This window comes from Delphinus delphis, chromosome 19, assembly GCF_949987515.2.
Source record: "Delphinus delphis chromosome 19, mDelDel1.2, whole genome shotgun sequence".
Lineage (NCBI taxonomy): Eukaryota > Metazoa > Chordata > Mammalia > Artiodactyla > Delphinidae > Delphinus > Delphinus delphis.
The window spans coordinates 20,010,258-20,024,876 of record NC_082701.1 but is presented as its reverse complement, the minus strand read 5'-3'; the positions used below and the strand labels follow the sequence as shown (position 1 = coordinate 20,024,876).

At 44.4% G+C, this 14,619-nt stretch overlaps 1 protein-coding gene across 2 annotated transcripts in view; it reads right to left on the bottom strand.

Annotated features, from left to right (window-relative positions):
• DNAJC7 (DnaJ heat shock protein family (Hsp40) member C7) overlaps positions 1-14,510 on the bottom strand; it is a 28,419-nt gene extending 13,909 nt beyond the window's left edge. Inside the window, exons 1-4 of one of the 2 annotated variants that reach the window (XM_059998285.2) lie at positions 13,941-14,510; positions 2,560-2,648; positions 730-854; positions 238-351 (exon numbers count right to left, since the gene is read on the bottom strand). In XM_059998285.2, the coding sequence (XP_059854268.1) occupies positions 238-351; positions 730-854; positions 2,560-2,648; positions 13,941-14,017 (405 nt within the window). In that variant the 5' untranslated portion in view covers positions 14,018-14,510. Of the gene's footprint in view, positions 1-237; positions 352-729; positions 855-2,559; positions 2,649-5,522; positions 5,583-13,940 lie in introns of those variants that run through there. The other variant, XM_069540129.1, reaches the window with a different exon arrangement.
• Between the last annotated feature and the right edge of the window lie 109 nt (positions 14,511-14,619).

Genomic DNA, 14,619 nt, shown 5'->3' with positions numbered 1-14,619 from the left:
CAGCTATCTCAGAAACCCTCCAAATTGCACGGATTTTCAAAGCTGTAAATCATATGCAAAATTCCTTTTACAGATAAGGAAGCTGAGGCTCAGAGACTATGAGACTTGCACACATTCACCCAGGTGTGGCTGATGGCAGAAGTGAGACAAGATCTCAGTTCTGATTCTCAAGTCACTATTCCTTCCAAATATACCACCCTGCTGTTTCTTCTGATACTGATGGCATCAGACCCATACCTCCTGTTGTGCCTGAGCATTTTTGTGATCCAGTTCTAGGGCTCTCTGGAAACTACGACATGCTGCCATGGCATTCCCTAGAGATAGGTGGCATTTGCCCTCTCGTAGATGTCCCTAGAAGAAACACAAAGAGGGAAGAAAAGGAGCATGATTGGCCAAGCCAAAGGAAATCAACAGCAGCAACATGCACACACAACCAACAAGGGATGGAGCAGTGCGGTTCTCAACCAGGGGTGATTCTGCCTTCCATGGGACATTCAGCGACGTTAGAGATATTTTTGGTTGTTACAACTGGGAAGGGAGGAGAGTGCTACTCACATCTAGTAGTTAAAGGCCAGGGATCTACTGAAAACATCCTATAATGCACAGGATAGCTCCCCACAATAAAGAATTATCTGGCCCCAAATGTTAACAGTGTCAAAACTGAGAAACCCTGGGCTAGAGGAATTCAACTACAGAACTCAGACCCCCCCAAACAGCCCCATTACATACCCGAACAAAACTGTCATCCAACCTCACTGACTGCTGTGCATCTCCAAGAGCTTCCCGGAACTTTCCAAGCATCATCAAGGTGGCTGCTCGATTCCCGTAATAGCTAGCATTTTTAGGACACATATCTACAGGAAAGGCAGAAGAATGTGAAACGAAGTTTAGCATGGGTCACTGCTTCAAAAACTCAGGGGCCGTCTCCCTCAGAACTATATCAAGGCAATCAAACTGTAACAGGAACGCTGACATACTCTAAAAGGCCACAGTCAAATTTTTGACTACTTGGACAAATGGACAGCAGCAATGGTGCAACCACTTTACAAAGACAAATTATTTAAAAATATGGGGCTTCCCTGGTGGCGCAGTGGTTGAGAATCTGCCTGCCAAAGCAGGGGACACGGGTTCAAGCCCTGGTCCAGGAAGATCCCACATGCCGCGGAGCAACTAGGCCTGTGAGCCACAACTACTGAGCCTGCACGTCTGGAGCCTCTGCTCCGCAACAAGAGAGGCCACGATAGTGAAAGGCCCGTGCACCGCAATGAAGAGTGGCCCCCGCTTGCCACAACTAGAAAAAGCCCTCGCACAGAAACGAAAGACGCAACACAGCAAAAATAAATTAATTAATAAACTCCTACCCCCAACATTAAAAAAAAAAGCTTGGGAAAAGAATTGCTTAGGATACTTTAAAAAAATATATATATATAATAATAATAATTTATACTTAGCTTTAAAATCCACTGATTATCCTTTATGGGTTAAGGGGTTAGCATATTTGTCTTCTTAATGATTTGTGTTTTATGTAATAAGACATGAAAATGAATTTGCATTTGTTGAGTTGGGGGTGGGGAGCCTGTAAACAAGTTAGGTGAGAAAAATGCTGGCATGGGATTAAAATATACTGGCAAATTGAGCATGGAGGTAACTAAGACTTGTTAATATCTACAAAGGCCATTTTCTAAGATGGTAAATGAGTTGGCAATGTCTGAGATGCATTTAGGTGGGTATCTTATTGCCATATTATCTAGAATTTCTAGAACTGCCTTTAATTTGCCAAATGAAGAACTACCTGCTTGAGCTAGAAAAAGTTATCCCTCATAACAGGGGGCCCCAACCCCCGGGCCGCCAACCGGTACCAGTCCTCGGCCTGTTAGGAACCGGGCCGCACAGCAGGAGGTGAGCGGCGGGTGAGTGAGAGAAGCTTCATCTGCGGCTCCCCATCGCCCGCATTACCGCTTGAACCATATCATCCCCCCCACCCCGCCCCGTGGAAGAATTGTCTCCCACCAAACTGGTCCCTGGTGCCAAAAAGGTTGGGGATCACTGCCACTAAGGACATTAAACCCAAAGACTTCACACAGTAACAGTTATCAACCCACTACGCAGAAAGACTACTTCTTAGAGAGGAGCTATTTATAACAGTATTTGGCGGGGGGTTTTCCTGGTGGTGCAGTGGTTAAGGACCTGCCTGCCAATGCAAGGGACACGGGTTTGATCCCTGGTCCGGGAAGGGTCTGGGAAGATCCCACATGCTGCGGAGCAGCTAAACCCGTGCACCACAACTACTGACTCTGCGCTCTAGAGCCCTCGAGCCACAATTACTGAGCCCATGTGCCGCAACTACTGAAGCCCGGGCGCCTAGAGCCCGTGCTCCGCAACAAGAGAAGCCACCGCAATGAGAAGCCGGCACACCGCAGCGAAGAGCAGCCCCCACTTGCCGCAACTGGAGAAAGCCCGTGCGCAATGAAGACACAACGCAGCCAAAAAATTAAATAAATAAAAATTTAAAACAACAACAACATTTGGCAAATTATTTTCCAGTGTATCCCTTCTCACCTATGGCTTTTGTATAATAGTTATAAGCTTCATTGTAATCTTTCTTGGCATAGTATGCATTTCCTTGTTCCTTGAAAGACTCTGCTTCCCTGAAAAGGAAAGAGAAAGAGAATCATGTTACTATACCGAGGGAATAACCCCTGTAATCTCACGGGAACAATCTTTCGGTCTAGAGCCCCCAGCACATTGAGCTGAAAGTTTATGTGATACTTGAAGGAATTTATAGATTTGTTTGATGGGCTGATGGACCAAAAGGAGGTGCTAATGAACGAATCCAAGTTCTTCAGATGCTATTTTTTGTCACTTAGATACATTCAAACTAAATCAAGAAACCTCTCTGATGTCGCCTGACCTTTCCTCACTACTCCTACCTGTAATCATTCCCCTTTAGGACAGGCAAATTTAGACATTCTCTCACAGAGACGGAATTTTTATATTTATTTCCTTTCCACTGTGTCACAACTTCTGCCTCTTTAGCAAACTTACAGAAAGTCAGTTATAGGTAATGCCGTTCAGGGGCAACTGATTTCTCAATGTGAAATGGGTCATATTCTTGGAGTTTTAATGATTTATTCTCTTGAAAACTGGCTCATGCATTTGTCACTGGAAGGACAAGCAGAGCAAAAGCAGGTGGCAAAGGTGTTAAAAGCACAGCATATTGGTGTTTAAGATGGAGGACAGAGTTGAGTGACAGCAGAGACCAAGAACTTCGATGACAGGGACATACAAAATATAGACTGCCAGTGCCATGCTCTAACAAGTACCCACCTACTGATGCTCTCCGCCCATCACATCTATGTGGATACTTAACTGCCTCCTCAACCATCCCTCTAGTACCTTGTATAACCACCCAATGGCGTGGTTATGAATATCAAAAATTTTGCCCTACTCCAAGATCCATTTTTTTGAAGCTGTGCATGAGACAAACTGTACTTTCCAAAAGAAACAATGATATATAATTGCAAATTATATTCTTGACCAAAGAACTAGAATCAATTCAGACATGACCAACAATGTCTCAAAGAACAAACTTGTAACCTCTATCAGAGATACCCAAAATCACTCTAATGACCAACTTGAGTGACAAAGATAATTCTTTACCAAAATGATTACTGCAACATAGCTAAATATCTGGCATTTCTGTTATAAGGAAGAATCTTTGTTTCTTTTTCTGTCCTCCACGCATGCTAAAAGCCCAGTTCAAGGGCTGCCTGAAGTGGGGACAAAAATACAGTTCTTAACCTTGGTGATGGTATAGGAGTTTACAGCTTGATTCCATGGACATCGGCAATGGGAAGATTTGTGATTTTATTTACTCACGTATTTTAAACTACAAACTGGCAAAACCACCCTCCTTTTATTGAGGCGATCTCCCTTTCCATTCTTCTCCATCACTGTCTTGGCAAGCCCTATTAACAAGAAAAGTCTGCTAGCAGAAAGGAGACGGAAAATGGGGGATTTCCCTAGTGGTCCAGTGGTTAGGACTCGGCGCTTTCACTGAGGGGGCCTGGGTTCGATCCCTGGTCGGGGAACTAAGATCCCACAAGCTGTGTGGCATGGCCAAAAAAAAGGGAGAAGGAAAGTGGAAATGACCTATAAATGATGACAGATTTTAACTGTGATGGATTTGAATAATTTTATTACACCAACTGTCACAATGATGTAAAGAGGCCATCTGCTATTAAAAGTTCTCAAGAAGGATCCCCCAACTGCAAGACTTATAAGACCAAGCACAATCTTTCCACATGCTGAACAACTCTAAATTAAGCCAGGCACTATAAGAACTATGAAGAACCTATCCTTTAAGAGCAGACATGCCAAAAGATTTGAAGAAGGGGCTTCCCCAACACAGGATGTCAGAAGTTGAATTAAACCACTATGAAGAAATGGAGTAGTAAATTCAAAAGCAACAGGCCCAAACTGTACCTGAAAAGATCTAGCCTTCTATTCAGTCAGCTAGTGGCTAAGACCACACAAATCCTTGAGGAAAACCAAAGGCATCTGAGCACTTGGATAGACGTCGTATCAGCATATAAAGCTTGTGAGTCAAAGGGGGGACAATCTGTAGAAATAGAGAGAGATACCCTTTCTTTCCTGAAACACTCACTCCAGTGGAGGCCACAAGTTCAGCACTGGCTTTCCAGCAAAAATGTAAAGGATGACTTCTGTGGAAAATCAGTAATTATTACTGAGGCCAGGTACTTTCCATACATTATCTTATCAGGTGAGTTTCATTATTCCCATTTTTCAACAGAGGAAATTAAGGGTTAGAGATTAAAAACTATCCAGAGGGTCAGGGTGTCAACCCAGACCTGCAGATCCCAGAGCTGTGCCCTATCTACTATGCTAAGCTCTCTCTAATACTCACCTCTACCTATTGCCTAAGACTTTAAAAATTAATCTGTACTGCTAAGAACAATGAATATGAATTTCTTTCAACTAAAACACAAAACTGCCCAGCGTATAAAATCCAACTCCAGAACTGCAACCTGGATTTAAACAAGCCAAATGACATTCCTAACAATCAGTCACAGACAGAGTAAGGCTCCTTTCCCTTTAAGATGCAAGACCTAGTGAACTGGACTTTGCCTCCCCCAAGAAATGCATTTCATTTTAGTAAATGGTGAGTAGATTCCATTCTAGAGCAAACAAAGCGAGTAATGTAGAGTCAGCCCACAGCAGAAAAGAACAAGAAGAATTGTGTTGTGACACGTTACCATGTTTTTAACCTCACACTGCACAGCATCAGGCCAGAATTAGCTATTCCCACACAACTGCCTCATGAAAAGGACTTATTTTCATAGAAACATGGTTGATTAACAGCTGCCTAAACAATGGGCACTTAGTGCTTTTAGACTGAATGCTTATATTTTGCCTCCAGGTCCAACGCCCAAAGTGGAGTCCCTCCGTCATCTTGAACCTCCCCACCAAATACACAACAAGCTTTAACCAATGGGCCTGACCCTGCGAGACCAGCCGAGGAAAGAGTGGATCTTTGGAATCCAGCATGGCAGCAGCAAGAACTGAACAAGGCTGCATCAGGAACAATTCCAGGGTCAAATCCATTCAAGTCCTGCCTGGGAGTCTGAGAAAGGGCTGAAGCTTGTTCAAGTTGCCCTTACAGCAAAGGGACTGAAGGATGAGATGTCAAAGGCGTAGGACTGGAAAAGAAGGAGAAGAGCTGGTTAACACTGGAATTGAGGGCAATCTGGCGGTGGCATCTGTCACTCCACTCACTGCCAGTCAATTCATTTGAGAACCAAGTGAGGTTACAACATGTACCTAACTAAAACACATCAGTACTAAGAAAGGAAGAATTAGGATTAACTGAGTTCACCTGGATTAGGTAAAAAAAAGGAACAGATTCCAAAAGGGACTACATTAAACTACAGACTATTTTCTGTGGCCACAAAATGAAATTCAGACTAAACCCTGAAATATAACACCACATCAAAATATAGACTTGGCCATAACTGACCCGATGACACTATTAACAGAGACTGTATCTCTAGTGCATTTTCAAATTTTCAAAACATTTCCAATGAGGGTCTTCACAACGGCCTTCTGAAGTGGTGATGGTGATAATATCACGTGTCCTCCAACAGACGAAGAGCTAGTGAGGCACCCAAGGTGGCTGCACAGGTTTCCTAAATCTTAGAGTCCCATGTTTTCCCCGCTAGATCCTGTGAGTGGCAAGGTTTTTGGATTAAAACTAATTTATCCAGTTCCCCACCCAATCCTTGGATCACCTCTAAGCAGAAAAAGCTTCACTTCTCTGATTCACCAAGAGATGCTGGGAATGACTACCTCTACCAGACCAGTCCTTTCACTTGAATAGCCAGCAACAAATTCCTGTGAAAACAGCTCATGAAAGGTTTTCCAAAAACTCTGCCCTCTTTGGATGTATGATGGGAGGGTGTCCCACAACGGGATCAGTGTCAGAGGGCCAGGCCGGCCTTCTCTCTGACAGACGTAGGTAAGGAGAATACATTCTACTCTTGCTCTGCTTTGCTATTTTAAAATGTATTTATTTTTCAGAAAACTGCAGTATGAAAACCTGCAGTATGAAAACCTGCTCTTCTAACACTACATGTGCGTGAAAAAATCTGTATATCCTCTGATCACACAGTTCCATTCTCTCTCCCGATTTAGCACTCATTCATCACAGATGCTAATTACTCCAACAAACACTGCCAAGGGAATCATTTGATATCACACAGGTCTTAGCAGGGCTCAGCATCATGTGATCAAATCAGACAACTTGGGCTTATGATCACCAGCCAACTTTGCACATTTACAGATAAATTAAAAACAAATTAAAACACCACAGTTGAAATCGTAATGTGCCCCAAATTAGATGCTCTATAAAAACTTACATTTTCTCTCTAAATACTTCCAAGTTGAACCTTAAGCAATATCTTTGCGTTAGGCCAACTAGTCTATCTTCTAGAAATTAAAGAGGTATTTAGAAACTTTACTCAACTCTCACTAATGCAGGATTCACTGGCAAGTATTTTTTTTAAAAAACGTCTCAACATCTCTGGGTTCTCTCTGGAATTACTTCACATGTATATGTGTAATGTACCATTTTTAGATTTATTCTACGCCACTGCATGAAAAATAAAGACTAACATGGCTTCACTATTCTACATTTGCAACTGAGGAAATACTGATTAGATTTTTGAATGACCAAGGGCAGGGGGGGAAGCGGGGGGGGGGGGGTGAACCACAGTACTCTTATTTATTTCAAGTATTTGGCTAGAATAATGTATTTTTAATAAAGTTCCGCTCTTCCAATAGCCATTAATACCAGTTTAAATCAAAACAGACGTAGCAGCTTGAATGAGATCTTTTTTTTCTTTTTCTTTGCATTTTCTTGATGTAGTCTGCTACTCCAGAAGTGGAAGAGAAATCTACTAAAATTACAACTCAGGACAACGTGATTTCTTGTGAGAGCAGAGGAGCGTTTAGGGGCCTCTGACCTGGAGACTATTTTACTGGCAGGAAGAACTTTAAAGAAAGATATCTTTCCTTTTTTTACCCTCAGGTCTTTAATAATAATACTTTATACTGCCAACCAGTCAAATATCCTTTATGCATTCCTATTATATTTACTACTTCCAAAATGTCACTCTTACTCTAGATTGTTGCACCCATTTCTTTTATTCAGTCAAATTTACTAGTTGCCCGTTGATGAAGGAATGCCCTCCACCCTTCAGAATTTACGGGATCTTGGCCAGTCTCAGAGTAGAAATTCCTTGCTCCTTCCCACAGTACAAGACCTCTTGTTCCCAAAGGCATGTCACAGGGCCTGTTTCATGTTGTACTCTCTCTGACCTTCATGAGAGAGTAAAGTAAAGGAGCCCAGAAGCCTTTTACTCCATCTTACCAAATGCATATTATTCGATTTCTTTCTTTTTTATCCTCTAACAATTTAAGTTTCACATGGATAGGTGGAAGCCATATATGAGCGGGAACAATTCCACAGATAGAGTGTTTGCTAAAATGCAAGGCGCTAGATGTTGAGAGCAAATAAAGGCTTCATAAAGGTCCAGAGAAAATAGAGGGTGGACTCTATCCAACTTCTACCTGTTGGTAAGGGTGGGCTACCCAGCTTCCTTTACCCAATTTCCTATAGAATAGGCAGCTTCTGCTTTCACTTAAAAGCCCAGTTAAAACACCCACCCTCCCCCCAAAAAGAGAAGGAGATGAAGATGAAAAAAATATTCCACTTCAAACTGTCCTCCGTGTGGACACTCAGGGAATCTCAACAGGGGCAGAGCCAGAACAGACCAAAAGGCACCAAGTGCAGTCACAGATACAGACTACACAAGGCAGCAGCTCTCTCTACTGCTCAAGTAGGGAAGGACACCAGGCAACGCACTGGAGGTGGCTGTCTTATTCAGTGGGGAAAAAGAGCAAGCAAGCAAGCAAGCAATCCGGACGGAAATTCCATCATTGCAGGCAGAAGGATATTCACACAGAAATAGCAGCCTCAACTGTGTTAAAAACTTCTGCTAGTTCCTTAAATAGGAGGTGTCAAAATCTGTGGCATCTACCTAACCTTCATTTACCCCTGGGGACAGGAGACACAACCAAGAAGTTGCTTCTGAGAAATAAGCTTCTCAGAAGCTACTCTGAGGACACAAGCCACTGGCTTTTTGGCATTAGTCAGAGACTTGTTTTCATAATACCTCCCCAAACCCACCATTTTCTATCCCTTGGTTTCCCATTCTGTGACATCTCCCACTACCCTCACGGGGACACTAGCACTCATCAAAAATCTAGAACTGGGGAATTCCCTGGCGGTCAAGTCGTTAGGACTCTGTGCTTTCACACCCGAGGGCCCGGGTTTGATCCCTAGTCAGGGAACTAAGATCCCACAAGCCATGTGGTGCGGCCAAAAAAAAAAAAAAAAAAAATCTAGAACTGAGGAACTATAATTAGGAAAAAGGTTGCTTTCTGAGTTTTTTTGGTTGTTTTTTTTTGGTGGGGGTGGGGAAAGGGGGGGGAGATGGAGATGGGAACTAGAGTCAGAAGTCTACACTGTCAACTGTTATTTTGCTTCCCAAGTTTTTGTGGTTCTTCAGAGCAAACTGCCCGAGGCAGAATTCTCAGGACAGAAACTCTAATAAGAGAGAGCCCTGCTTGCCTCACACACCCTCCCCAAAAGCCTAATATTAGAATCAGAAAAGACAGTTAACACTTTGCTTATCTGACAATCTGGCCACCCCACACAAAATCATAGGCCAACAGAGTATTAGGTCTCAGAATCAGACTCTGAAAGTCAAATATTCCTGATCATATTACCATTCTCAAAAGCCTCAATCACGCATACCCCTGCCATGGTGGGATAAACATAGAAACTGCTGTTTGGATCTGCATGGGAAAGAAAAAAACTGTTAATCCAATAAAATGAATAAACTACTGGAAAAACTTGCATGCTGAATCCTGTTCTTACTGCTGAAATCCAGACAATTTAAAAGAATACCTGGAATGACCTCTAAGTAACTTCCACATCACTCAGCACTGGAGAAAGGGGACCAAACATTAGTGGAGTAAGGGAGAAATGGGCTCTCAGAGACTTTGCAGACCACAAGGCACCTAGGCAGCCACTGACCATTGTTCTCCAATCTTCTAAAGTCCTAGAGAAAGAAAGCAAAGGCAAGTGCCCAGTATGCAGCTTTTAAAAACTTAAAAAATACTACCTTCAAAAACTAAACCAATTCCTGATTGGTTGGAATGTACAATAAGGCTGATCTTTAAGCCAATCAGAGTTCTGGTTGTTGGGAATGAACTAGACACTACAGCAACTGCCACTCACTTGGCCCAACATTTTATTAAAATCGCTCAATTTACCTGGCTTCAGTTAATACATGAATCTGAATTAAACCAGCAAGGAACAGAGAGACCCTTTCTCTGTGCTCTACCTTTGCTCCAGTAAAGACTATTTAACAGTTTTGCCACTTGTTAATACCAGGGTTCAATTCAATCAATTATTTGCTGGTATTCAGGATTCTGTATTCCTAGCTTTATCCCTTCCTTAACCGTGACTTATTTGTCCCACTTCTTCATCTCTGACCCCACAATTAAAGCATACCAAAATGAAAGTGAAGGCTGAAAGCAGTGTTTCTCACTGATTTGGGCTCCAGGTCAAAGATAAATTCCCATTCAGTTTGCAGGCTTTGTCTAGCTGCCTGCCTTGGAACTTCAAGAGAAAGTTTAGGGGGACACAAACCTAAGAATTTGAAACAGAGTGGGGAAGAAGGGGGAAAAGTAACCCCACAAGCTCTGCAGTTAAGGCCACAAACTCCAAAACACCCCAAGAAGCTGCAGTTAATAGCAACTACAGCAGTCCCCGGGATATGGATTCAGGGTTCAGTGCTTCCCACCAACAATATTCATAGAAAAATAAAAGGCAAAATCCCCAAAGAGTTTACAATACCTAGGTACTAAGAAAGGGCCTACTAATAATTGTTCTTGCTCTCCTCCACCAGGAAAACAGACACTGAGAAGTTAAGATTATCAGCCCAAGGAATCAGGTAAGGATGCCCTTGGCTCCTAAGTCGATGGCTCCCATTGGTTCTTTTGGACCTCACTGCCCAGTCAGGCCAGATATATGCTGAGACACAGAAGTACTTCCTCTGTTGATTAGCAACTTGAAATCCTTCGATTTTACCATAATAAAGACCACCTACGGAGACCAAACTACTCCCCAGTCCAGGAAATACAACCAGACAGCCCTCACTCAAGACAGGCATTCAGGGCTTCCCTGGTGGCGCAGAGGTTAAGAATCTGCCTGCCAATGCAGGGGACACAGGTTCGAGCCCTGGTCCAGGAAGATCCCACGTGCCTCGGAGCAACTAAATCCATGTGCGCTGACTACTGAGCCTGCGCTCTAGAGCCTGCGAGCCATAACTACTGAAGCTCACACGCCACAACTACTGAAGCTCGCCTGCCACCACTACTGAAGCCCGCGCGCCTAGAGCCCATGCTCCGCAACAAGAGAAGCCACCGCAATGAGAAGCCTGCGTACCACAATGAAGAATAGCTCCCGCTCGCCTCAACTAGGGAAAGCCTGTGTGCAGCAACGAAGACCCAATGCAGCCAAAAATAATTAAATAAAATAAATAAATTTATAAAAAAAAAAAAAAAAAAGACAGGCATTCATGTATTAGGTAAAACAATCAGCAACTTCCCAGGAAAATGTAAGTTTTTAAATTAGCTGAAATGTAAAACCTCTGAAATTTAGTCCTCTGGCTCCCCAAGCAGCTTTATCTATTCTGGTGGGCAAAGAGAAATAATAATCTTCATGTCCAGAACCCTGATCTATTTTGGAGTGCCAAATAACACATCTTTTATTTTAGCTTCTCAGCTGCTATAAGGGAAAAAGAACTTTGTCCAGAATGACAGGCAAAAAAACTGGAGTCCATTGCTTTTTCTGTAGAGACTCTAATGCTAAGGAAATAAAACATGTAGCCATTTAAAATGCTACAACCATGAGGTCCAACTTCTTGAAAGTTCCTCTCACTGTGCCCGCGCCCCCCCCCCGGCCCCCCCCCCCGCCCGTGGGACTGTGACAATTCAGCAGCAGCAGCAGCAGGATGCCCTTGGGCCACGATGCAAAGAAGGACTCCTTGCTGGACTTTACAAAAACAACCCGAGACCCATCAACTCCTGTGTCCCCAAGTGAACTAGGAGTAGGACTGTAACAAGAGACACGAACTTGGCCTAATAACTAACCAAGTCAGATAGTAAAGGGCATTTGTAAGAGATGTGCCTATCCCTGCCCTCTGCTGTGGCTACACAGGAGGATTCCAGGATATGTGAAAAATGTAAAACAATCTTCCTCCAAAACTTCTAAGTCACCACTCCATTTTCAGCCTTGGAAAGCTGCACGTAAACAAGGCTTTTTCTTACTAACAGAGGCCAGTATTTACCCTCCTAAGGATGCCTTATATGGCGGAAAGTCAAATGGTGATATTTTTATTTCACTGTATTTTCCTTTTGATTTTTTCACATAAGTGGTATACAATAAACATTTACATTTTATTATGTCTAAAAAAGATCTGTGTATGTTTTACATATAAGTCTATTTCATAAGAATGCGTTTTTCAGTTATAGTTTTTTTCTTAGTGGCAGAGAAAACAATCGTGCATTTTACAACCAATGACATCTTAAAACTCCATGAAATAAGGCAGTTAACATCAGTCAACACCCTCCCTTATTCTGTTTACTGCTACCAAATACCATACTTTTTTGTGTGTCTGATGTGGTCACATTACGGCATCACCTGTTTTATGTTTTTTTATGATAGAATATCATAAAAGGGCTGATTTGTTTTAAGGAAAAAAATTTGCTTTACATAGGAACTTTGAAGGGAAACTCAAATTAAGGACAGTGCCTATGTCAGAGATTTATACTAAGTAGGCTGAGTTTATTTTAAATTACATATAGCCCAACTCCCTATTTACAGCACAAAGAACCACTGAACTCCTTCCAAACACAAGTAAAGTAAATCCCTACAATTAATTTAAGTTCTGCCTGTATTGGTGGGAGTTTTGTGTCCTGTTTTGCAGTTCCTTAATGATGCTTAATTCTAAACACCTGGAAAGAACTGGTTTGTGAAACCCCAAAACCAGGAACAGACAGAGACTAGGCTCTGGTTTCCTGCCTTCTCTGATATTCCAGGGACCTATTACACTTTGTCAAGGCTCTCAGCTCCTGCTCGCAACAGATCAGGAACCTGGGACACTGGCCATAGTAACTACCCTTAAGCTTGATAACTATTCATTCTGCCTCCCTGAATACCTCTGATGTTTCAAACCTAGATAGTTAAAAAAGGTAAAAATTCTCGGAATCCTGATTTCAGATCTCATGAACTAATCACCACCTCGAATCCTCCAGACTGAAACCATAATGGGCTTGGTATAAAGACATGAAATATGTGGGAAGGAGACTGAGAGAATTGTAGTCAGTTAACCTGCGGTTGACGAGGACAGGGCTCCAAACTTCCAGAAGCTTTTCGTTAATTCTGCTCCAGAATTAGGACAAGTATGACTACCCACAACTGTGTTCCAACCCCACTTCCAATAACCTGCCTTAGCTGTAGCCAAAATCCAGAGCGTTCTCGAAAACCACTCACTCTGCAGCTCCCTTGCCGAGTCCGGACTGGCAATCTCGAGCCACTGCGGCTGCCCAGCAGAGCCAACAGCGCCCAAGCAGCTGCCCTCCTCCTTGCTGCTTAATTTAAGAAACAGCCCTGAAAGAATGACCTTAGAAAGGGTGGAAGGAGAGGGTTTGACGTGTGGAGCACGAGACAAAACCCCTCACCCTTCTTTCTCTATCACCTTAGACTTCTGGGGTAACCGAGGGACCACCAGGTCAATAACGGAGACACACAATACCTCGGGCCCAGACTAGCGCTCGCTGGGGTATAATTACTGAGGAAAGGAAGTGAGGACAGCAAGAGCTTCGGAGATGCAAAGGGCTGAGACACAAGATACAGAAGTTAACAAGAGAAGGAAGGGGTCGGGGGCGATGTAAGAAGGCGTCATCACAGCCGCGCCGCCACCCCCCCCCCCCGCAACAGACCTCCAAGACCCCCTTAGAGACCCGGCCTCTACAATGAGGACAACCTTCCTCTCTGCTGGGCAACAACGCCATGCCTCAGCTCCTCAGCCAGGCGGAAGCAGGAGAGGAGGGCAAACCTCCGAGAGCGCCCCTTCAGGGGGTCCATCCGGACTCGATCTCAGATGGGGGAGGGGGGCTTCTCGGAGGGCGGGGCATTGCCTCTGTAGGGCCTGCACCACGGCAAAGACGGGGTTACCGGAGCCATGGAGCTGAAGATCGCCCCTTCCCCTACCCTGCCACCCGCTTACCTCTTCGCTTCCTCGTCGTCTAGCAGCTCTGGCTCGGTCGCCGCCATTACCACATCGCACTCCGCGGCAGCCGCCATCTTACCGCCGGGACCAGAGAGCCGGGTGGGAGGTCGGGGGTGAAGAGCACTTCCGGTCGGAGCATCGAGCAGCTCGGCGGCGCTGCGCCCAGAGGGGCTACCTCGGGCCCGTCTACCAGCGAGAGGCCCTGATTGGGGCCAGAGCGGCCTCCCGCCCCCGGAGGTCCAGGGTGGTCTCCTCGCCGGAGCGGGGGCCCAAGGACGGTTTCTGTGCGTAGGGGGCGCCACTTTACCCGTGGGTCGGAAGGGGGAATACAGGAGGGTGTCGGCTCTCTAGGCTTTGGCTTTCCTCAGTATTCTGAGAGCCTCGTTGCCATAACAACTTCCAATCCTAGAGAGTCTCCTGTGAGGCTCAGGGAGTCTGAGTTGGGTAGAGACGCGGTGACCCTGTACCCTGGAGAGAAAGTGCCCCCCACTACCACCTTCCCGACCTTGGAGTTTGTCCACAGCTTCCTCCCGCGAAAGGCAAGAAGAGACACTCTGAATCCAGTTTCCTCAGCGTTCATCGGCCCCTGGAAGCCCTAACCAACCAAGCCAGGGGAACGCAGGGCGTCTTCACACCACGCCTTTCATCCCCTCCGGATCTCCAAGCACCAACTCGT